The 23,092-nt window shown below is 44.5% G+C and overlaps 1 protein-coding gene across 2 annotated transcripts in view; it reads right to left on the bottom strand.

The window, feature by feature from the left end:
- The window catches only part of ASTN1 (astrotactin 1), a 361,917-nt gene that overhangs the window by 24,807 nt on the left and 314,018 nt on the right, over positions 1-23,092 (bottom strand). For both annotated transcript variants that reach the window (XM_060774412.2, XM_060774413.2), the window contains exons 17-18: positions 4,738-5,006; positions 1,121-1,254 (exon numbers count right to left, since the gene is read on the bottom strand). In XM_060774412.2, the coding sequence (XP_060630395.2) occupies positions 1,121-1,254; positions 4,738-5,006 (403 nt within the window). The remainder of the gene's footprint in view (positions 1-1,120; positions 1,255-4,737; positions 5,007-23,092) is intronic.

Genomic DNA, 23,092 nt, shown 5'->3' with positions numbered 1-23,092 from the left:
CTTTCAAATCTATAATACTTTATCTCTGTGTGTGTGTGAATCATATATATCTATCTATATCTATGGCTGGATGGCTCTCTGTCAGGAGGGTTTTGATTATGTTTTCTTGCCCTGATGAAGGGAGTTGGACTGGATGGCCTTAAGTATTTTCTGTTGGTCATGGGGGTTCTGTGTGGGAAGTTTGCCCCAGTTCTGTCATTTGTGGGGTTCATTCAGAATGGTCTTTGATTTTAGGTGAACTATAAATCCCAGTAACTACAACTCCCAAATGCCAAGGTCTATTTTCCCCAAACTCCATCTGTGTTCACATTTGGGCATATGGAGTATTTGTGCCAAGTTTGGTCCAGATCCATCATTTTTTGAGTCCACAGTGCTCTCTGGATGTAGGTGAACTACAACTCCCAAACTCAAGGTCAATGCCCACCAAATGATGCTAGTATTTTCTGTTGGTCATGGGAGGCCTGTGTGCCCAGTTTGGTTCAATTCCATCGTTGGTGGAGTTCAGAATGTTCTTTGATTATAGGTGAACTATAAATCCCAGCAACTACAACTCCCAAATGACAAAATCATAATTTTTTGAGTGATGGTCACTCCTTGTGTAGTGAGACATTTTGTTGCCAAATTTGGTGTGATTTCGTTCATTGGTTCTTTTGTTTTTAAGGTACTCATTCTGCACAGAGCATTTATATATATATATAGATACAGTTATCTGTCTAAAACCACAAAAAATGTGTTTGCATGAATGCATTTTTCATTCCAGGTTGGGAAACGAACAGTATTGCTAAGTTCACAATACCATGTTAGAGGGGACACCATCAAATTGTTTTAGTTGTAACACAAAAGATCCATGACTGAAGAAGACCCAAGGAAAGGACAACTGCTTTTTCAGGACATATTTATATCTTATATCTCCAGTAGTTAGTCATTACTGTCCTCAGTGTATTATATTACCACTTATAATAAGAGGAGAGTAATGACTGAACACTGAAGATATAACATACACATCTGCCTTGAAAAAGCAGTTGCCCTTCCCTTGGATCTCCTTCAGGGAGATGTCGCATTTCTCAAATGATATTTATCAAAATCTTAGTTCTGCAAGTTTCCAGTGGGAAGCACATACACAGGGTGTGGGAGAGGTGCACAGGCTGGAAGCCCATCAGCACCGAAGGCACTTGAGTCACACCGACACCAGTCCTCAATGACATCCCCACTGCCGGAGCACCAGAGGGAACTCATGGTGGCCTCTTGTAACAGCTGAGGAAGGAAGGAAGGAGGAAAGAAAGAAAGAAAGAAAGAAAGGGAATAAAAAGCACAAAAAGAGTGTCAAGAACACACAAGATTTTCTCCAGGCTGAATTCCCCACCCCCACCCTTCTCGGGCTTGTCACCTTCTCCACAGGGTGCAATATAAAGGCTCTTCTTTGCAAAGAGCAGCAAACCACTTGCTTGTCTGCCAAATAATGGGTTGTTGTAGGTTTTTTCAGGCTGTATGGCCATGGTCTAGAGGCATTCTCTCCTGATGTTTCGCCTGCACTTTGGCAAGCATCCTCAGAGGTAGTGAGATCTGTTGGAACTAGGCAAAAGGGGTTTATATATCTGTGGAATGACCAGGGTGGGACAAAGGACTCTTCTCTGCTGGAGCTAGGTGTGAATGTTTCAACTGACCACCTTGATTAGCATACAATGGTCTGACTGCGCCTGGGGCAAACTTTTGTTGAGAGGTAATTAGATGTTTGCCAAAGTGCAGGCGAAACGTCAGGAAAGAATGCCTCTAGACCATGGCCATACAGCCCGAAAAAACCTACAACAACCCAGTGATTCCGGCCATGAAAGCCTTCGACAATACATTGCCAAATAATGGTTTCAAGCCAGCTTTTTTTAGGATGCATGAGTTCATTGGGACAACAATGAGGAGGACCTTCTTATAGCAACACCAGATGCACTCCAAGTGGCCCGCTACTGGTCAAAGGACATTTAATCAACTACCAAGTTTGCAAACTTTGTGTATTGTTTTTTTTTTAATGCAATGCAACTGTTTGGTTCGCTCCTGACACGATAAATAAAAATTAATTAATTTAGGACAACAGTGAAAGATACAAGGAGAAGGAAAAAAATGCAAGGACTAACTGATCTGAGTCTAGGTACAGGGTCAGAGAGCAGTGCAACCAGATGTGAGTTGCAGATGCCGTAACAAAGTTCATAACAAATATTCTAATACCTGATCTCCTTACAATAACCTTGCAGTGAAAATTCCTCAGTAGATTATCACACTGTGGTGATAATCTACTTTTAAAGGGCCTTTACGATTCTCAGTCAGAGAGGTCCTGGGCCTCCCAAAACTACAAATTCCAGAACCCTGTAAGAAGCAGTCATAGGATTTAATGTGGGCATTCAACTCTATATCTACTCTTTTAAATGTAGTGTGATAATCTCCTTAAGGTCCTCAATACAAAGGACAGTTGAGAGAAGGCATCAGGCAGTGGGGCAAATTGTGGGGCAGTAGGGAGGATCTATCACCTGCCATGCTGCTTCGCCCGCACCATCCGCTTGTCCATCACATACCAGAAAGCTTATGTACATGATAGAGAGTTATAGGGTTATTCAGGTTATGAAATGTAATGGTTATTAAAGTTATAAGGAGCAATGAGGTGTATTAAGAAATGAAGAGAAGTAATTGTATGTAATTGAGATGTTATAGAGGTGTTAAGCAGATGAATGTTGTACTTAAGAGTTAAGATGTTAGAGTTATGCAGATTACATGTATGTATTAGAGTTATAGAATCACATTTAAAAAGAGGGGGCATTGTCAGGATTAATTTAGTTATGTATGTGTTTTCAATGTGCTTCTATGTATTGCCAAGATGGATTCCACTGTGTATTAGAAATGCTATGCAGAATGTTCATACCATGAGACTGTGATTAAGTAACCTTGAGAAGTAAGATAAGGTTTGCTCTTGCTGGGAACAGAAGGGAGTAACTAGTCTCAGTAAGAGAAGATAAGCTGATGTGAAGAGACTTTCGTTTTGACTAGTTCCTGAATTGTAGCTCGCTGTAGTAAGACGTGTGTATTGAATGTGCTTAGTAAACTTAGTTTCTTTTGTAACTCAAAGCCTGCAGAGTCCTTATTTTACAACTCAGTGTCTGCTGATCTAGCATTCCTTCTGCTCCTCCAAACTCTGACACACATGGCGTCCCCATGATTCCTAATCTGGACACGGGCAATCTCCCATGTTCAAGTTTCCCCCTCCTATCATGCTTCCTCCATGCAGAAAGCACAGAGCCTTACTGGAAGAAGTTGTATGTCATAGGATGAGATCCGGTGAGCTCCGTGCCGGCTGTGTGAAGGAATTGTTCTTTAATGGGGAATTTAGGTAATGTGGGAGCCCCCTGGTGGAGCAGTGGATTAAAGCACTGAGCTGCTGAACTTGCTGATCTAAATATCGCAGGTTCAAATCTGGGGAGCCGGGTGAGCTTCCACTGTTAGCCCCAGCTTTTTCCAACCTAGCAGTTTGAAAACATGCAAATGTGAGTATATCAATAGGTACCGCTTCAGCGGGAAGGTAATGGCGCTCCATGCAGTCATGCTGGCCACATGACATTGGAGGTGTCTATAGACAACACTGGCTCTTTGGCTTAGAAATGGAGATGAGCACCACACCCCAGAGTCGGACACGACTGGACTTAATGTCAGTGGAAAACTTTTACCTTTTACTAGGTAATGTGATGAGGTTGTATGTTTTTACAAGCTGTACACCTTGGTTGTGCGACTGGATAAAGCATTGCTCTCAGAGCCAGACTGAAAGCTTAGGATTTTGAAGATCACAAAGGCTTTAAAGTAAAATGTCCACATCCACAACATATAGACTCTCCAAACAACTGCATTTGTACTACCCAAGCCCAGGGTCTGTGCCGAATAAGGGATGAGCAGATGCATTCTGTTCCATTGCATTATTGTCCCATGGCTTGGCTCAGCCCAGTGTGCTACTCCATCTGTCTTTTGGTTTTACTTGGAATATTTCTAAAATTAATTTTCAAATTGGAGCATGCACAGTTTGTCAGTTTTCCTTCTTTATAGGTCATTGATGTCCCCAAAGTCATGTGAGCATGCACTAAATAAAGAGTGCAAAAAAACCCAGTCCAATTCTGCCAGGCTCCTTACTACATGATTTAATTGTGTATAAACGACAGCCAAGCCACACTCATAGAGTGATGTGAATTAAATCCAGAATTCCAAAAAGGAGACTGGCAATTCATTCAAGTATGAGTGCTTCTCTGGGGGCAAAATTATGATTATGGAAGCCCAAAATACAGGAAGAAACTTCACAAGCATTGTGGAAGGCTTTTACGGCCAGAACCACTGGTGTGATGTGTGGTTTCCGGGCTGTATGGCCATGTTCTAGCAGCATTTTCTCCTGATGTTTCACCTGCATCTGAAGATGCCAGCCACAGATGCAGGCGAAACGACAAGAACATGCCCATACAGCCCAAAAACCATGCAACACCCTATTTCACAAGCAGCTTTTGCTGAATTCTAATTTATTTAATTTCATCCTATTTTAAGTCTGTTTTAGCCCAGCAATCTTAGAAATGCTTCTGCACCTTTCACACATGGCTTTCCCTTCCATTACCCACTCCTCCGACAAATTTGAATGATTAAAGAGAAGTCAGGGAGGAGTTTGGACCACCCTAAAAGACTCCTTTTTTGTAGGTATTCTTTTCCCAAGCCGAGACCACTTACCTTCTGAGTCTGATTGTTGGTGACCAACTCATAGATGGGTGCTGCTTTGGTGACCTCCAAGAGAATGGGCTCCCCTAAGGCATCCGAGCTAGAGGTCACATGACATAAAGGACAGGATGATGGGCAACGGCCCCTACTCTGGCACTCCATGCGCACGCCAGCTGCCATGCGCTTGGTCCCGGACTCTGACAAGCTGGTAATGTATTCTGGAAATGTGAGCACCCTGGGATCTCTCTCTCGCTCTTCAGACTCATCCGAAGGGGAGTTACCTGCAAGAAATAACCATGGGTAGAAGAAGCCATAAAGGATTCATGAGCATTCATCACGGAGCTCTCGGGACACAGAACACTGAACCAAGAAACTGTAGCCATTTGCACGTTAAATCATGTCTAGTTTTTAACATTTGCACCTTTCTCCTGGGAATTGGCCACATAATGAGAAGACAGGAAAGCTTAGAGAAGACAATGATGCTGGGGAAAATGGAAGAAAAAAGGAAGAGGGGTCGACCAAGGGCAAAATGGAATGTTTTGGTATCCTTGAAGTGACTGGCTTGACTCTGAAGGAGCTGGGGGTGGTGACGGCTGACAGGGAGCTCTGGTGTGGGCCGGTTCATGATGTCACGAAGAGTTGAAAGTGATGGAACAAATAAACAACAACCTGGGAATTACAGTTTGTTGAGGGTGCTGGTATTTTAGCAGTTCTCAACCCCTCCTCCAAATACTTTCAGTTTGTTCTTCCACTCTAAGGGCCCTTCCAAATAGGCCCTATATCCCAAGATCTGATCCCACGTTTTCTGCTTTAAACCCGATTATATGAGTCCACACTGCCAGATAAACTGGAGTAAACAGAAAATATGGGATCAGATCCTCGGATAAAGGTCCACTCTGGAAGGGCCCTAGAATCAGAGGATTGGAAGAGACCTCATGAGCCATCCAGTACAACCCCCCTGCCAAGAAGCAGGAAAATTGCATTCAAAGCACCCCCGACAGATGGCCATCCAGCTTTTGTTTAAAAACTTCCAAAGAAGGAGCCTCTACCACACTCCGGGGTAGAGAATTCCACTGCTGAATGGCTCTCACAGTCTGGAAGTTTTTCCTAATGTTCAGATGGAATCTCCTTTCTTGTAGTTTGAAGCCATTGCTCCACGTCCTAGTCTCCAGGGAAGCAGAAAACAAATTTGTTCCTCCTCCCTATGACTTCCTCTCACATATTTATACATGGCTATCATGTCTCTTCTCAGCCTTCTCTTCTTCAGGCTAAACATACCCAGCAATTTAAGCCGCTCCTCACACGGCTTGTTCTCCAGACCCTTGATCATTTTGGTCGCTCTTCTCTGGACACATTCCATCTTGTCAACATCTTCCTTTAATTGTAGTGCCCAGAATTGGACACAATATTCCAGGTGTGGTCTAACCAAGGCAGAATAGAAGAGTAGCACGACTCCCCTGGATCTAGACACTATACTCCTATTGATGCAGGCCAAAATCTCATTGGCTTTTTTTGCTGCCGCATCAAATTGTTGAAAGCGACTGAACGAATAAACAACAACAACCTGGGAATTATAGTTTGTTGAGGGTGCGGGTATTTTAGGACTTCTATCCCCTCCTTCTACATCTACGGATGTGAGAGCTGGACCATAGGGAATGCTGAGTGAAGGAAGATAGATGCCTTTGAACTGTGGTGTTGGAGGAAAGTTCTGAGAGTGCCTTGGACCGCGAGAAGATCCAACCAGTCCATACTTCAGGAAATAAAGCCCGACTGCTCATTGGAGGGAAGGATAGTAGAGGCAAGGATGAAGTATTTTGGCCACATCATGAGAAGAAAGGAAAGCTTAGAGAAGACAATAATGCTGGGGACAATGGAAGGAAAAAGGAAAAGGGGCCAACCAAGGGCAAGATGGATGGATGGCATCCTTGAAGTGACTGGATTGACCTTGAAGGAGCTGGGGGTGATGACGGCCGACAGGGAGCTCTGGCGTGGGCTGGTCCATGAGGTCACGAAGAGTTGGAAATGACCGAACGAATGAACAACAACAACAACCCCTCCTTCAATTACTTTTAGTTTGTTCTTCCACTCTAAGGGCCCTTCCAGACAGGATCTGATCTCAGGTTTTCTGCTTTAAACGGGATTATATGAGTCCACACTGCCAGATAATCTGGGGTAAACAGAACACCTGGGATCAGATCCTGTAATAAGGGGCCTGTCTGGAAGGACCCTAAATTGCAAATCTCTTTTGGGCTTCCTCTTGTAAACTGCAATGTTTTCTTCAAAATAACTTGCGACTGCTCAACCCTTTTCTTTCAAAATAACATGCAAAACACATCATTGCAGAGTAGTGGCAGCCTTGATAAGGATTGTTCTATCACTCCTCAAGTCTTAATGCAACCTCTCTTAATACAATCTCGGTTGTCGTCAGCATGCTAACTGCTGGAACAAAGAAAACAGGAGCAGTCTTTGGTAATTAGATTCTCAGAATAAGGATGCTGAAACAAAGCAGGCTCTTGGTACCAAGGACACCGAGCTCTTGAAATAGCCCTCCATCTGGCTTCGTTCTATCTCTGTGCTAGTGATGAAAGAAATATTCCTGATTTTCTACTCCTCATATAAAATGCACGTGCGGATAAATGCCCTAAACAAACAGCAGAGTTGAGAAAACGTTTGATGAGAGGGTGATGGCTGGCAGCACTGCAATAATTATTCTGATCTGCAGCATAAAAGCAGAGCTTTTCAATAGGAAATGGGGAGGAATTAAGGCAATTGTTCTAGGTAGGCACAACAACTGTGCTCTATATTGAACTAAGAAGGGCAGTACCTTTAAATTGGGAATGCTGTGCAACGAAGCTACCTGTGAAAACCCTTGTGTTTAATTTCAAGATAAAAGAATTATTTTTAACTGATCTGTTAAGAAAAGCGGTTAAAAAATTAAAATAAAAATAATAAAAAATACATTAAAAATAATAAATAAATAAATAAATAAATAATGTGGTCACAGACTTGGAAGCATTCCTTTAGGATTAATCTTCCTTAAGGCATAAGTCTAAAAACCTTTCAAGGCATCAACTGAGAACCGGGAAAGATCAAATTTTAGCTGACAGCCATTTAAAAAGCCCAAAAGGAAATAATATATACATTTACTTCTGTACAAGGAAAATGGAGAATCCAAACACATTTGGATTAGCATAGTCAAAGTGGGGAAGCTGGAATGCTTTGCGATAGTGTGCCTCTGAGGATCAAAGGTAGCAAAGACCAAATAAGTTTCAAAAAAATGTGGGAACATACTTCTCCCACATCACCGCTGGTAGAAACAACAGGTCTGAATTAGTATTGAACTCCCCAATGGCGCAGTGGGTTAAACCGCTGAGCTAGGGAACTTATTGTTTGTTTGTTTGCCATACTTATACCCCGCCTTTCTCTACCCCGGCAGGGGGACTCAAGGCGGCTTACAATGGCACATACACAGTGCCTGAAAGCAACAAATTGCTAACCAAAAGGTCGCAGGTTCGAATCCAGAGAGTAATGTGAGCTCCCGCTGTTAGCCCCAGCTTCTGCAAACCCAGCAGTTTGAAAACATGCAAATGCAAATCAATAGGTAGCACACTGACATGAAGGTAACGGTGCTCCATGCAGTCATGCCGGCTACATGACCTACAAGATGTCTACAGACAATGCTAGCTCTTCGGCTTAGAAATGGATATGAGCACCAGCCTCCAGAGTTGGACATGAATGGACTTAATGTCAGGAGAAAACCTTTACCTTTACTTAAATTATACCACTGAGACTAGACTACTCCCAGTGATATACTCTTGTCCTCAGTTAGATTGATGCATGTAAAATTATCACAGTTGCAACCTAGGTACATACAACAGGGGGTTCCACAGTATAGCTCCACTCCTAACTACAAATCAACAATGGGGGTGCAACAATGGGGATGCACTCTAAAGACCTTGGCCTGCACTTAAACACAATCGGCGCTGACAAGATAGATTACCATCTGCTAGCTGCAAAAGGCAACCTTACTGGGATCTGCACGCATTATTTGCCAATACATCAAACAGTCCTAGACACTTGGGAAGTGTCCAACGTATGATCCAATACAACAGCCAGCAGAGTGTCTACTGTGGATTCATCTTGTTTTGTATATTATAATACTACTACAACTACTACTATAACTACTACCATAGCCGGACTTCCGGTTCCGGCTATGGCGGTCAGCAGCAACAATGCGGAGCTGCGCCGCTGAAGAAAAACAATCCAAAGAATCCGGGAGAATCCACCCCCCTACGACCACCAGAATAGGGGGTGCATGAGGGTCAGCACTCCTACGACCTTTTCAGGCCCAAAAGGACCGGATCACAAGGAGCGCGGACCAGAAAGACGGAGGTGAGCGAGCAAGCGAGCACTGCGAACGCCGCCGCCATTGCAGCTCCCCTAAGACGCGGAGACGCGGAGATCTACCTAGCTTGCTGGGGGGCTCTGCCATCGGAGAGCGGCGATCTCTGTGGGTCCTGCCGCTGCTGGGCTGCCTTGTCGCCCTGCCGCCTTGTCACCGCGTTGCTGTTGCTGCTGCTGTGACCGCCGAGCGCTGTGGGCGCCGCCATTTTGGCGCCGGCCATCTGGCTGTTCGCCGCCGTTCGCCACAATCGCTGGACTGCTGGTGGATCTGGTGGACCTTCGAGCTTCTGAGGCTGTTTGTTTGCTCACTGCCACCGCTGCTGCTGCCGCTGTCGCTGGTCGTCGCTGCTGCTGCCGCTGCCGCTGGCCGTTGCTGCCTCCGGGCGCGCCGCGGCTGGTGCGGTCGCCATCTTGGCGCTTCGTCACCGGCTGTTCACCACCGCGGCGGCTGCCGTTTGGAGCGCTGGTGAGCCTTCGGGCTGTCCGATCGTTTGTGGGGCCGCGGCTGACCACCGGGCCGCGGCGAAGCGTTCCTGACGCCTTGTCGACCAGGCCACCGCTAGCCGTAGCTGCCGCTGCAACCTTGGGGTGGCTCGCCGCTGCCGCTGCTGCCGGGCTTTCCCCGAGCCACTGGGCTGAAACAAAGCGCAGAGTGCAGCTGCGGCAGCCGCCATTTTCTGGCATCCTGTCTCCATCGCCACCGCCTTCCCGCAGCCGGACCATCGCAGCAGGACCATCGCGGAGCCGCTGGGCCGAGCCGGGGCACGGGAGCACCGCTGCTGCAGCCGCCTTTGTGACGCTTTGCCTCACCATCGCTACGGGCGTCCTATTGCTACCGCTGCAGCGACCGAGCTGCCTCGCTTTTGCTGCCGCCTTCCTTCGCGGCCACCACCATATGGCCCGCCACCCTGTCACAGCGGCTTAAGTTCGCCTTTACCACCAGATAACAACGACGGTGTTGCCGTGTTAACCAACTATATTGTGTAGAACTTGTATGTGCCGATTTGTAAAAGACCTCTTGTGCAGACCTCAATTTAATGTGTAGATCTCTCGAGCTGGCCTTACTACTATGCAAACTTTCTGTGCTGGCCTAATTGTGTATATCCCTGTGCCAACCGAATATTGTGTAGAACCCTGTGCTGGCTTAATATTGTGTAGATCTCAATATTGTGTAGACCTCTTGTGCCGGCCGAATATTTGTGTAGACCTCTGTGCTGGCTTAATATTGTGTAGACCTTAATATTGTGTAGATCTCTTGTGCCGGCCTAATATTGTGTAGACCCTTGAGTTGGCCCACTTTGGATTGATAGATACGCAGCAGACCAACGGCGCCGACCGCCGCTGTGTATACCACCTCCGGATGCCCCATCCGCTCTTAGACCAACCGTCTAGAGGTACACCTTGAATCATAGTAATCTTTATTTAAGTATTATTACCATCATCCTCGTAAGAGTGTGACTATATATTACTATCATAACACACTCCTGGTTGTCCTCGCTGCTAAGTTGATATAAGAACTCAATAGCACTTTAAGGCGCCTGCCACTTGCTGCTAAACACCACTTGCACTTACACCCCTCCCTTATCCCTCTATGCCGCACCTTAGTGAATGCTGAGACTCAGGTTCAGGTACTTACTGCACTTTAGATCTTGCACTTTATGTATGTGCCCAACAGGACGCAGTGTTGTCAACCGAGTGGTACTACTGTCTGTATCGCATTTAAGACTCTTGCACTCTCGCACTTTACAAACTGTCTAACGGGTGTGGCTGAAACGCCCCTAACACCTGAAGCTATTGTCATCCATGTGGCCCCCCACCCCCCTGTTAATACTATCTCTGTTACTACTAGTTAGCGGAAAGGCAAGGGGGGGAGGTGAGCTGGAGCCCAATGGGGCCGAGAGGAGGGAGGAAGGGGAGAAAGGATGCTGGCAGGATCCAACAAAGCATACAGCTGATGAAGCAGGAATTAAGTCCTTGATATTAGATCGCGGCATGGAGGGGGGGGAGGTGTTCCACTAGCCGAGGGGCCCCCATAGAGGTTGTGGTGGGAAGGAGGAGATGCGGAAGAAGGAGACCTCAAATTCGGCCTAATTCGGACGGTTTATCTAAATTAAAAATTCCCAATCGGTCTCCTAAGGTAAATTGGTGTAGCCAGGTGAGCGGGCCCTCGGGATTGAAGGTGGTGCTGTTGAACGCCAGATCTGTCAACGGAAAAACGACCTGGATCCAGGACCTAATCCTGGAGGAGCGGGGAGATCTGGCGTGCATTACGGAGACCTGGTTGGATGAAGCTGGAGGGGTAAACCTGACCCAGCTTTGCCCTCCAGGTTTCTCCGTACAGCACCAACCTAGATCCGGAGGACGGGGAGGCGGGGTCGCAGTGATCTATAGAGATTCCATCCATCTGACCAGGAGCCCCATCCCGCAGACCACAAATTTTGAATGCGTCCACCTGAGGGTGGGTGACCGGGACAGAATAGGGATTCTGTTAGTGTACCGTCCACCTCGCTGCACTACAGTCTCCCTACCTGAGCTAGCGGGGGTGGTCTCGAGCCTGGCGTTGGAGTCCCAACGGCTCCTTGTGCTGGGGGACTTCAACATCCATGCCGAGGCGACCCCCACAGGAGCGGCTCAGGACTTCATGTCCGCCATGGCAACCATGGGGCTGTCCCAACAAATAACTGGCCCCACCCACTGCGCTGGACATACATTGGACTTGGTTTTCTGCCAGGGATGGGAGCAGGGTGGCGGTGTGGAGGAGTTGTCCATCTCTCCGTTGTCGTGGACTGACCACTTCCTGATCAGATTTAGACTCACTGCGCCCCCTAACCTCCGCAAAGGTGGAGGACCCATTAAGATGGTCCGCCCCAGGAGGCTTATGGATCCGAATGGATTCCTGACGGCTCTTGGGGAGTTTCCCGCCACCTCGGCAGGTGACCATGTCGAGGCCTTGGTCGCTCTCTGGAATGGGGAGATGGCCAGGGCAATTGACACGATCGCTCCGGAACGTCCCCTCTCAAGTAACCGAGCTAAACCATCTCCTTGGTTCACTGAGGAGTTGGCAGCGATGAAGCGAAGGAAGAGGGAACTAGAGAGCATGTGGCGCTCAGACCCAAGCGAGCCAAATCGAGCACGGTTTGTGTCCTTTTTGAGGGCATACGCCGTGGCAATAAAAGCTGCAAAGAAAACTTTCTTTGCGGCCACTATTGCATCTGCAAAGAACCGTCCGGCGAAGTTGTTTCGGATTGTCAGAGGTCTTTTGACTCCCACCACCTCAGGTGGGAGCCCTGACAATTCGGCAACGCGCTGTGAAGCATTTGCTCGGTTCTTTGCAGACAAAGTCGCTTTGATCCGTTCTGGGCTGGACACCACATTAAATGCAGTCTCTGTGGATGTGACACGAGCGCCTGCTTGTCCCATTTTGATGGATTCTTTTCAGTTTGTGAAGCCCGAGGATGTGGACAAGATACTTGGAGGAATGAGGCCCACCACGTCCATCCTAGACCCCTGCCCATCCTGGCTTCTGAGGGAGGCCAGAGGGGGATTGGCTGAGTGGGTAACGGTGGTGGTTAATGCCTCCCTTCGGGAAGGCAAGATTCCAGCGAGCCTAAAACAGGCTATTATAAAGCTGCTGTTGAAGAAACCATCACTGGACCCCACTAAATTCGACAACTTTCGGCCTGTTTCCAATCTTCCCTTTTTGGGCAAAGTCATGGAAAGCGTGGTGGCTTCACAACTCCAGGTACTCTTGAGAGACACGGATTATCTGGATCCGGCACAGTCTGGTTTCAGACCGGGACATGGTACTGAGACAGTCTTGGTCGCCTTAGTGGATGATCTGCGCCGGGAGCTAGACAGGGGGAGTGTGTCCCTGTTGGTGCTCCTGGACCTCTCAGAGGCCTTCGATACCGTCGACCACGGTATCCTTCTGGGGCGCCTTGCGGAAGTGGGTCTTGGGGGCACTGCTCTGCAGTGGCTCCAGTCATTTCTGGAGGGCCGTACCCAGAAGGTGTTATTGGGGGACTCCTGTTCAACTCCACAGCCTTTGACCTGTGGGGTTCCTCAGGGTTCTATTCTGTCCCCCATGCTGTTTAATATCTACATGAAGCCGCTGGGTGAGATCATCCGGAGTTTCGGGGTGCGGTGTCATCTGTACGCAGATGATGTCCAGCTCTGTCACTCCTTCCCACCTGCTACTAAGGAGGCTGTCGAAGTCCTGAACCGGTGCCTGGCCGCTGTAACGGTCTGGATGAGGGCGAACAAACTGAAATTAAATCCAGACAAGACAGAGGTACTCCTGGTCAGTCGCAAGGCCGAGCAGGGTATAGGGTTACAGCCTGTGCTGGATGGGGTCGCACTCCCCTTGAAGGCGCAGGTTCGCAGCTTGGGTGTAACCCTGGACTCATCGTTGAGCCTGGACCCCCAGGTTTCAGCGGTGACCAGGGGAGCATTTGCACAGCTTCGGCTTGTGCGCCAGCTGCGCCCGTACCTTGGGAAGTCTGACTTGGCCTTGGTGGTACATGCTCTGGTCACATCCCGTCTTGACTACTGCAACGCTCTCTACGTGGGGCTGCCCTTGAAGACGACCCGGAAGCTGCAGCTAGTCCAGCGCGCGGCAGCCATGTTGTTAACAGGAGCAGGACGCAGGGAGCATACAACGCCCTTGCTGTTCCAGCTCCACTGGCTGCCGATTTGCTACCGGGCCCAATTTAAGGTGCTGGTGTTAACCTACAAAGCCCTAAACGGTTCCGGCCCAAAATACCTCACGGACCGCATCTCGGCCTACGAGCCCACGAGGACCTTGAGATCATCTGGGGAGGCCCTTCTCTCGATCCCGCCTGCCTCGCAGGCACGCCTGGCGGGGACGAGAGAGAGGGCCTTCTCGGTGGTGGCCCCCCGGCTGTGGAACTCCCTCCCTGCTGATGTCAGACAGGCCCCCTCCCTCATGGCCTTTCGTAAGGGCCTGAAAACTTGGCTCTTCGAGCAGGCTTCCAACTAAATGCTATACTACGGATAATGACAACCGGATTGAACTATGACGACGAGATTGACTATGATTCCATAAATATGATGGAGCGGATTTTTAGTGTGTTAGATGTATGTATTAGTGATGTTAATTGTTGTTGATTCCTTTGTAAAATGTCTTTTTTGTACTGTACACCGCCGCGAGTCGCCCCAGGGCTGAGAGCGGCGGTTAACAAATGCAAGAAATAATAAATAATAAAAATACTACTACTACTAATAATAATAATAATAATAATAACAATAAAACTTTATTTATAACATGCCCTCTCTCCCTGAAGGGACTCTGGGCGGTTTACAAAAATAATAACATGGCAAACATTCAATTGCTGAAAAACAGGGAAAAAAACATGAAATAAAATACTCAATATAACATATAAACAACCAAAATCGAGGTTCGAACAATAACAAGAAATTATTAACAGATAACAAATTATTAAAGAAATGATTAACAAGTGACTATAATGGAATCCACTCATTTTTTTGGCATAGTTTTTATTGAAGTTTTTGAGTTGAGTATACATCGAGAAGGTGTCAATCATCGACATAACTTCAATTTAAATAATCCATTCATTTTAAAGAATTATTTGAGAACTAGCGGTACCCTCCACACGTTGCTGTGGCCAACCTTCCCTCCCTCTTTCTTTCTCCCCTTCCTTCCTTCCTTCCTTCCTTCCTTCCTTCCTTCCTTCCTTTTCTTCTCTTCTTCTTCCTTCTCTACCTATTCTTGGACCATAACTCCCAACAGCCCTCCTCATTGATCTATCTATCTACTATCTATCTCTATCTAAACTATATATGTTATCTATCTGGAGGATTGCTGGGAGTTGCAGTTCAGGAATAGGAAATAGGAAATACGTACGGATTGGGATGCTCTCAAAGAAATCCAAGGAGAAGTAAGCTTGCAGCTTGGAAGCAGTGCATTTGGAGCATCCTCCTCCCCTAAAAGTCCTGGTCTAGGGGATGTCCATTGTCATCTCTATCGTGATTGTGTCTATTGGAATTTTTATATTATTATTATTATTATTATTATTATTATTATTATTATTATTATTATTATTATTTTAATGTCATTTTGATAATGTTGTTGTCTGTTGTATATGTTTTGATTTTATTGCTGTATTATGTCATCCGGGCTTGGCCCCATGTAAGACGCTCCGAGTCCCCATCGGGGAGATGGTGGCGGGGTAGAAATAAAGTTTATTATTATATTATTATATGTTGGCAGCTGTCATTTTTGCACATGCGCTGTATCGTAATTTAGCTTTTTTGGGGTTTTACATCCTTTCCACTATATTTTGGGAGGGGTTGATGAGTGATGGTCACTCGTTGGTCTATTAGGGGTGTAGTGTCCAAATTTCGTGTCAATTCTTCCAGTGGTTTTTGAGTTATGTTAATCCCACAAACGAACATTACATTTGTATTTATATAGATATCAACAAGCACATAGATGCATTGATCCAGTAGATAATGTATAACTGCATTTTCAAAAGCTTTTGAAAAATCCCCCACCAAAAAATTCAGAATAAAGTTATTAGTTACAGATGAAAAATCAGAGGGAAAGATAAGTGTGGGACAGACCCTTTAAAAAACTTGTTCATAGATATCTGAGGGATAGGATAATTAAGTTTGAAAAGGACACTAGTTAGGAATGTGGTAAATGCTGGAAAGTGCAAAATGTCCCGTAAGGATCTTTCCAAATAAAATGGCAGTACAGTTCACAGCACTGTGGATTTTTAAGAGGCATGGTAAAGGTTTATAAAATTATGTCAGGTGTAGAGGAAAATTATGAAGCAAGTTATTATATTAGAACGTGGAGTAATCCAATGAATCCAATGACACTGCCTGGCAGAATACTGCAAATGAAAGAATGTCTCTTATCTTGCAATACACAATTAATGTATGACATTCAGCTTCATAAAACGAAGACTTTAGAAAGCTTTAAGGAGGGATTAGACAAATACAAGAGGATGAGTTACTACTTATAAAAGCATTAAGACGTTTCCAATTTCAGAGGAAAGATGTTGGGATAGGCCCTCCCACAGTGAGACAGCTACCTGAGGCCTAAATCCCAACTAAAGGAGATCTAAATAAATTCGTTGAACGTATTAAAATATTTATGTACCAGGTTTTTATTACTTCAGTTGGTTTATTCTAGGTGAGGATTTAGACCTGAGGCAGTTGATTTAGTTGTCCTGAAAGGGGATCAATGACTAGTTCTTTAAGCTACTCCAGATTTATTGGTAAGGAGGAAATACTTGTTGGGACTTTCAATAGGAGGAGATGGAATAAGCTGATGTGCCTCAGGTACTGCATTCTTTTTGCTGGAGGGCACATTTGATGCTCTGCCTCTGGCCTTCAGTGGCTCCTACTGGACATCATTAGATAACAAACACCAGATAGCAATACCATAATGATGGCCGAAAGCGAGGAGGAGCTGAGGAGCCTTCTAATCAAGGTGAAAGAAGAAAGTGCAAAAGCTGGGTTGAAGTTAGACATCAAAAAAATCAAGATTATGGCAACAAGACTGATTGATAACTGGCAAATAGGGGGAGAAAATGTGGAGGCCGTGACAGACTTTGTATTTCTACGCGCGAAGATTACTGCAGACGCAGACTGCAGCTAGGAAATCAGAAGACATTTACTTTTTGGGAAGAGAGCAATGACTAATCTCGATAAAATAGTGAAGAGTAGAGACATCACACTGGCAAACAAGATCCACATAGTTAAAGCAATGGTATTCTCCGTAGTAACCTACGGATGTGAGAGCTGGACCATAAGGAAGGCTGAGCGAAGGAAGGTAGATGCTTTTGAACTGTGGTGGTGGAGGAAAGTTCTGAGAGTGCCTTGGACCACGAGAAGATCCAACCAGTCCATACTTCAGGAAATAAAGCTTGACTGCTCATCGGAGGGAAGGATATTAGAGGCAAAGATAAAGTACTTTGGCCACATTATGAGAAGACAGGAATGCTTAGAGAAGACAATGATGCTGGGGAAAATGGAAGGGAAAAGGAAGAGGGACCGACCAAGGGCAAGATGGATGGATGGCATCCTTGGAGTGACTGGCTTGACTCTGAAGGAGCTGGGGGTGGTGACGCGTGACAGGGAGCTCTGGCCTGGGCTGGTCCATGAAGTCACGAAGAGTCAGAAGCAACTGGATGAATAAATAACAACAAGAAGTCAAGTAGACATATGCTCTGATTATGGCAGTAGGCAGTAGGTTGGTCACTATGGGAAACAGGATATTGGGCTGAACAGGTCTTTCTTCTAATCCACCAAAGCTATTCTCAGGCTTTTTGGATTGGCATAAAGGGGATGCAGATATTTTGTACTCCATGTAGAGCAGTGGTTCTCAACTTGTGTGTCCCCAGGTGTTTTGGCCTACAACTCTCAGAAATCCCAGCCAGTTTACCAGCTATTAGGATTTCTGGGAGCTGAAGGCCAAAAGATCTGGAGACCCACAGGTTGAGAACCATTGATGTAGAGTAGTGGTTCTCAATCTGGGGTCCCCAGATGTTTTTGGCCTATAACTCCCAGAAATCCCAGACAGTATACCAGCTGTTGGGATTTCTGGGAGTTGAAGGCCAAAACATCTGGAGACCCACAGGTTGAGAACTACTGATGTAGAGTAAGGCAAACCAGAAGCCCAATCAATCAACTGTACATGTTAGACACAATTATTAACTAGAATAATTGCTTTGAAAAGTACTTGATTTACTTTAGTAATGCCTTTAGGAATTGAGGGATGCACACAATTAACTGTGATACGATTAAAAAAAAACATGATGGTGCTCTTGATAATGTTCCTTGTGTTTGCGTTGACCAACAATGTGATGATCAAAAAAGAAAAATCACAACACTGCTAAAAGGGCATATTTGGTTTTATACGACTTAAGTCCAGATTATTTGACAAACCACATCTCCCTTTAAAGACCAACTCGGACACTGCGGTCATCGGAAGAGGTCCTCCTCTCAGTTCCACCCCCGTCCCAAGCACGGCTGGTGGGAACGAGAGAACGGGCCTTCTCTGTGGCTGCCCCCTACCTCCGGAAATCCCTAAGGAGTTAAAAATGGCCCTCTCCCTCCATGCTTTCAATAAACAGCTGAAGACATACCTTATGAGGAGGAGGAATAGTAGTTGGTAATACTACCATTGTATTGTTGAAGGCTTTCATGGCCGGAATCACTGGGCTGTTGTAGGTTTTTTTGGGTGATATGGCCATGTTCTAGAGGCATTCTCTCCTCTAGAGAATGCCTCTAGAACATGGCCATATCACCCGAAAAAATCTACAACAGCCCAATACTACCATTATACCTTTGATTAATAATTGCCATCTGTATCCGTGCCCTGCTCACCCACCAGCTCAATAGATGGAGAAATGATTAATCCATTTGCCCCAAAGAAATGAGAAATTAATGTTTCCATTTGATGTTTGATGTGTTGTCTTATGTCTGTTATAACAGGCTGTGCTTTTTATTTAATTTTAGTTTGTTACAATTCGTATTTATATGTTGGGTTGTATAAATTTTGTTAGTATTGATGTATTGTTGTATTCGGGCATTAAATGTTTGCCTTTTATGTTTGGAATCCACCCTGAGTCCCTTCGGGGAGATAGAACAGAATATAAATAAAGTTTTAATAATAATAATAATAATAATGAAGTGCAAGAAATGTGATGCAGAAAATTCGGCCTATAATTGAGTGAACACTAGATGGCGCTGTAAAGTCACAGAACATGACAGGCCTGGCATGTGTATCAGATAGCTAATGGGATGGAACTGCATATGTTCTTAATGGCTGTCACAATGACCCACTGTATCCCAGCCAACGGCACATGGGCAGCAGACAAGCTGTCCAGACAGACCAAAGGAACCTTCATAGGATGTCACATATCTAAGAATAAGGGGTATTTTCTGAACACACTCAGCAGTACTTAAATGCAATACAATGGCTCACATCCAGGCATTGCATTGCATCCAGCTCCCCTATTCAACAACTTGATACGCAGATATGTCATCAGAGGAGGAAGCCCTGAAGTAAAGGTGGTTCCCTATGTAAAAATCCCACAGTGACCAAATATTAATATGGATGAGCTAATTTGATCTCTCGATCCAAAAACATTTTCCACTGCATTTCCTTCTCAATAGAAAGCCTCATGACTCTTCAATATTTTTTCTGCTTCACCAAACATTTTACTGGAAAGCAAATCAACTTATGTGTTTCTCAGAGCCCCAATGTACACTGACCATTTTATGCAGTTTCAAATTGGTATTTTTTAAAAGTAGCTTAGCTGTGCATAGGAAATCCTGGAATCAATTTGAAGCCTGGATAGTGATTACACAAATGTACCTGTGGAGGTAGCGGGACTAGGGATGCATCTACATTATAGAATTAATGAAATTTGAGACTACTTTAAGTGGCATGGCCCAATGTAATGGAATCATAGCAACTGGTGGAGATGAGGGACAGGGCCTTCTCAGCAGTGGCCTCCTGTCTGTGGAACGCTCTCTGCTCTCCTGTCTGTGGAACGTTCCACAGACGCATTTCCACACGCATCTGTGGAACGCTCTCCCTGTCTGTGGAATGCTGGCTACCTCCCTCCTGTTTTTTAGAAGGAAACTCAAGACTTGGCTATGGGACCAAGCGTTCGACCAGTGAATAGCAGGAAGACTTAAGCAACTCGTGACAATGAATTGACCCGGACTTGGATTTTGGATACTGATTTTAACAGGCATGTTTAAATCAATTGTTTCAATTACTGTATTTAATATTTTTAATGTGTTATTGAATGTTTCTATGATGATGGCATCGTATGGTTCTTCTGTGAGGCTGCCTGGAGTCCTCCCCGGGGGGGTGAAAAAGGTGGGGTATAAATATAGGAAATAAAAATCTATATAAATAATAATGTAATGTTCGTTTGTGGAATTAACAGAAGTCAAAAACCACTGGATGAATTGACACCAAATTTGGACACAAGGCACCTAACAATCCAATGTATGTCCTTCACTCAAAAAATTGATTTTATCATTTGGGAGTTGTAGTTGCAGGGATTTATAGTTCACCTACAATCAAAGAGCATTCTGAATCCCACCAACGATGGAATTGAACCAAACTTGGCACACAGTTCTCCCATGACCAACAGAAAATACTAAAAGGGTTTGGTTCTTTGGTCATGGAGTTGTAGTTCACCTACATCCAGATATCACTGTGGACTCAAACAATGATGCATCTGGACCAAACTCTACACAAATACTCAATATGCCCAAATGTGAACACTGGTGGAGTTTGGGGAAAATAGAATCTTTACATTTTCGAGTTGTAGTTGCTTGGATTTATAGTTCACCTACAATTACAGAGCATTCTGAACCCCACCAACGATAGAATTGGGCCAAACCTCCCACACAGAACCCCCATGTGGGCCATAGCAACGCATGGCAGGGGACAGCTAGTAATAAATAAATAAGTAATCATGGAAGTTGACATTTTACAAGGACTTTAGCCTTCCCTGCCAAAGAGTGCTGGTTCCTCACCAAAGAACAATTTCCACAAATCCACAGTGTTGACCCATGACAGTTAAAGAGGTGTCAAACAATATGAATTTTACTGTGTGGATGCACCCCAAGAGAAGGAATGGATTTCACATATCAAAGTCATAACATGTGAATGCTTGTTTCTAAATATTCACTAAAGCCAAGCTCACCAATTATTTCTAGTACAGGGGTCTTCAAACTTTTTAAAGAGAGGGCCAGGTCACAGTCCCTCAAAGTTGATCACTAGATTGGTTTTTTATTAGTTGTATTGTATAACTGGATTGTTTTAATTGCATATATCTTTTTTGTAGTGCTAATAACACTTAAAAACAATACAATCATTAAAGTGAAGTACAATTTTAACAAATATAAACTTATTATTTCATTGGGAAGTGTAGGTCTGCTTTTAGCTGATGAGATAGGATTGTTGTTGTTGTTGTTGTTGTTGTGTGTTTTCAAGTTGTTTCAGACTTAGGTTGACCCTGAGTGAGGGCCGGGTAAATGTCCTTGGAGGGCCGTATCCGGCCCCTGGGCCGTAGTTTGAGGACCCCTGTTCTAGTAATATAACCAGGACAACATGTAGATGAATAAAAAGTTATCATCAAGAACAATCGCTTTGGTAATAGAAATCTGTATGTATTTGGGAGAATTAAATGGAAAGTACATACATACATTTGGGGAAGTGGCGTACAAAAATTCAAAGATTGGGGATATTTAATGTTATATGTTTATTTTAGAGGAAACTGAATGCAAAATTAATGCAATTCTCTGCCTTTAAAAATAGTATGTAGACTGATACAGAAATTAGATTGAACAAATGAACTCATTAAACACCGAAAACATTTACTTGTACTGGAAATAAACTAATTCATACATTCCTATTCCACGGGGATCACCCAAATATAAAGGAAGAGAACTTATTCAGGCCTTTGACCCTTTGAGCCATAACTCATCCATGCCTAGAAATGCACTCCGCCTTAAGAACAGAACAAGGGCCTTGATAGAAATAGTAAAGGTCAAAGAAAATAGATATTAATTTAAAAAAATAGTTGAAAATGGTAATGCACACACTTCTGAATCAGTAATTTATATCTCAGTGGATTTCAAAAGATTTTTCAATTATAAGAAAGTATTTATTTCGTTCAAGACCTTTCTACGAGAGCTCATTATTTCTTGGATAGAGTTAGATAGAAGAAGTTCAAAGCAGTCATACTGAAGTGTTGGGTGAAATTAACAATTTTGTTTGATAAAGAAACATTCTTGAAACACACTGGAAGTCACTAAATGCTGCTAGATCTGTTTTTTTCTGTCTTGTCATAGTAACCTCCTAGATCAATATAATACAGTAAAATCTCTAAATAAGCATATCCCTAAATAAGTACATTTCACTCAGCCTAGAGTAAGGTTTTGACATCTGAAAACTGCTCTGACCTACTATATGTTTTGCTTCAAGAAGAGAGGGAGGGAGAGAGAGAGCAAATGGAGGAGGGAGGCTGGAATGAGTAGAGTATGAAGAAAATGATGCTTTTGCCTCTTCACTTTGTGCTTTGTGCTTCCTTGCAACAAATTTGTGTTTCTACCATTTTAAACATGATCTTTCTTTTTTTACTGGTCCATGCGAATATGCATTTAAATATTATTTGTTATTTATAAAATATTCTCTTATTTAAAAACATGTAACAAAAATGGGGTCGGGTCAGCAGGGAGGGGAGGTCGGAATGGATAAACATCATTTCAATTTATTTCAATGGAAAAAATCACTTTGAGATTTGAGTTATTCGAGTTCAGAGCTTGGTCACGGAACAAATTAAATTCTTAAACTCAAGGTACATGTTTATATAGATGTAGATCTTTCTATGCCATTGACCAACACACATTTTGTTGCCTCAAATGTGCCTCCCTGCCACAGTGGGTGGATGGAACCAAGCACTGCCTATCTCTGAACAGTTTATACATTGTTTGTTATATATAAAGTATATAACAAGTATATGCCAAGATGAAGTACTCTGGCCACATCATAAGAAGAAAAGAAAGCTTAGAGAAGACAATGATGCTGGGAAAAATGGAAGGAAAAAGGAAGAGGGGCTGACCAAGGGCAAGATGGATCCTTGCAGTGACTGGCTTGGCCCTGAAGGAGCTGGGGGAGGTGACGGCCGACAGGTCGCTGTGGTGTGAGATGATCTATGAGGTCACGAAGTCGGAAGCGACTGAACAAATGAACTATAACAAATCCCATGTTACAAACCAAAAGTCCCTGGGCATAATTTGGATATCCAGGAGCAACTTCTGCTCTAAATCAGAGTTCTGGGCAAGTGTAGACATGTCCTTTGTCCTTTCCACTCCAGGTATTCCCTGGCTTCCATGTCCCACACAGTATTTTTCTAGTCAAAGCATATACGAGTTCTCATAA

This window comes from Anolis sagrei, chromosome 4 (assembly GCF_037176765.1).
Source record: "Anolis sagrei isolate rAnoSag1 chromosome 4, rAnoSag1.mat, whole genome shotgun sequence".
In the NCBI taxonomy this organism is placed as follows: Eukaryota; Metazoa; Chordata; class Lepidosauria; order Squamata; family Dactyloidae; genus Anolis; species Anolis sagrei.
Note: the sequence above shows the minus strand (reverse complement) of the source record. Positions and strands in the feature narration are given on the sequence as shown.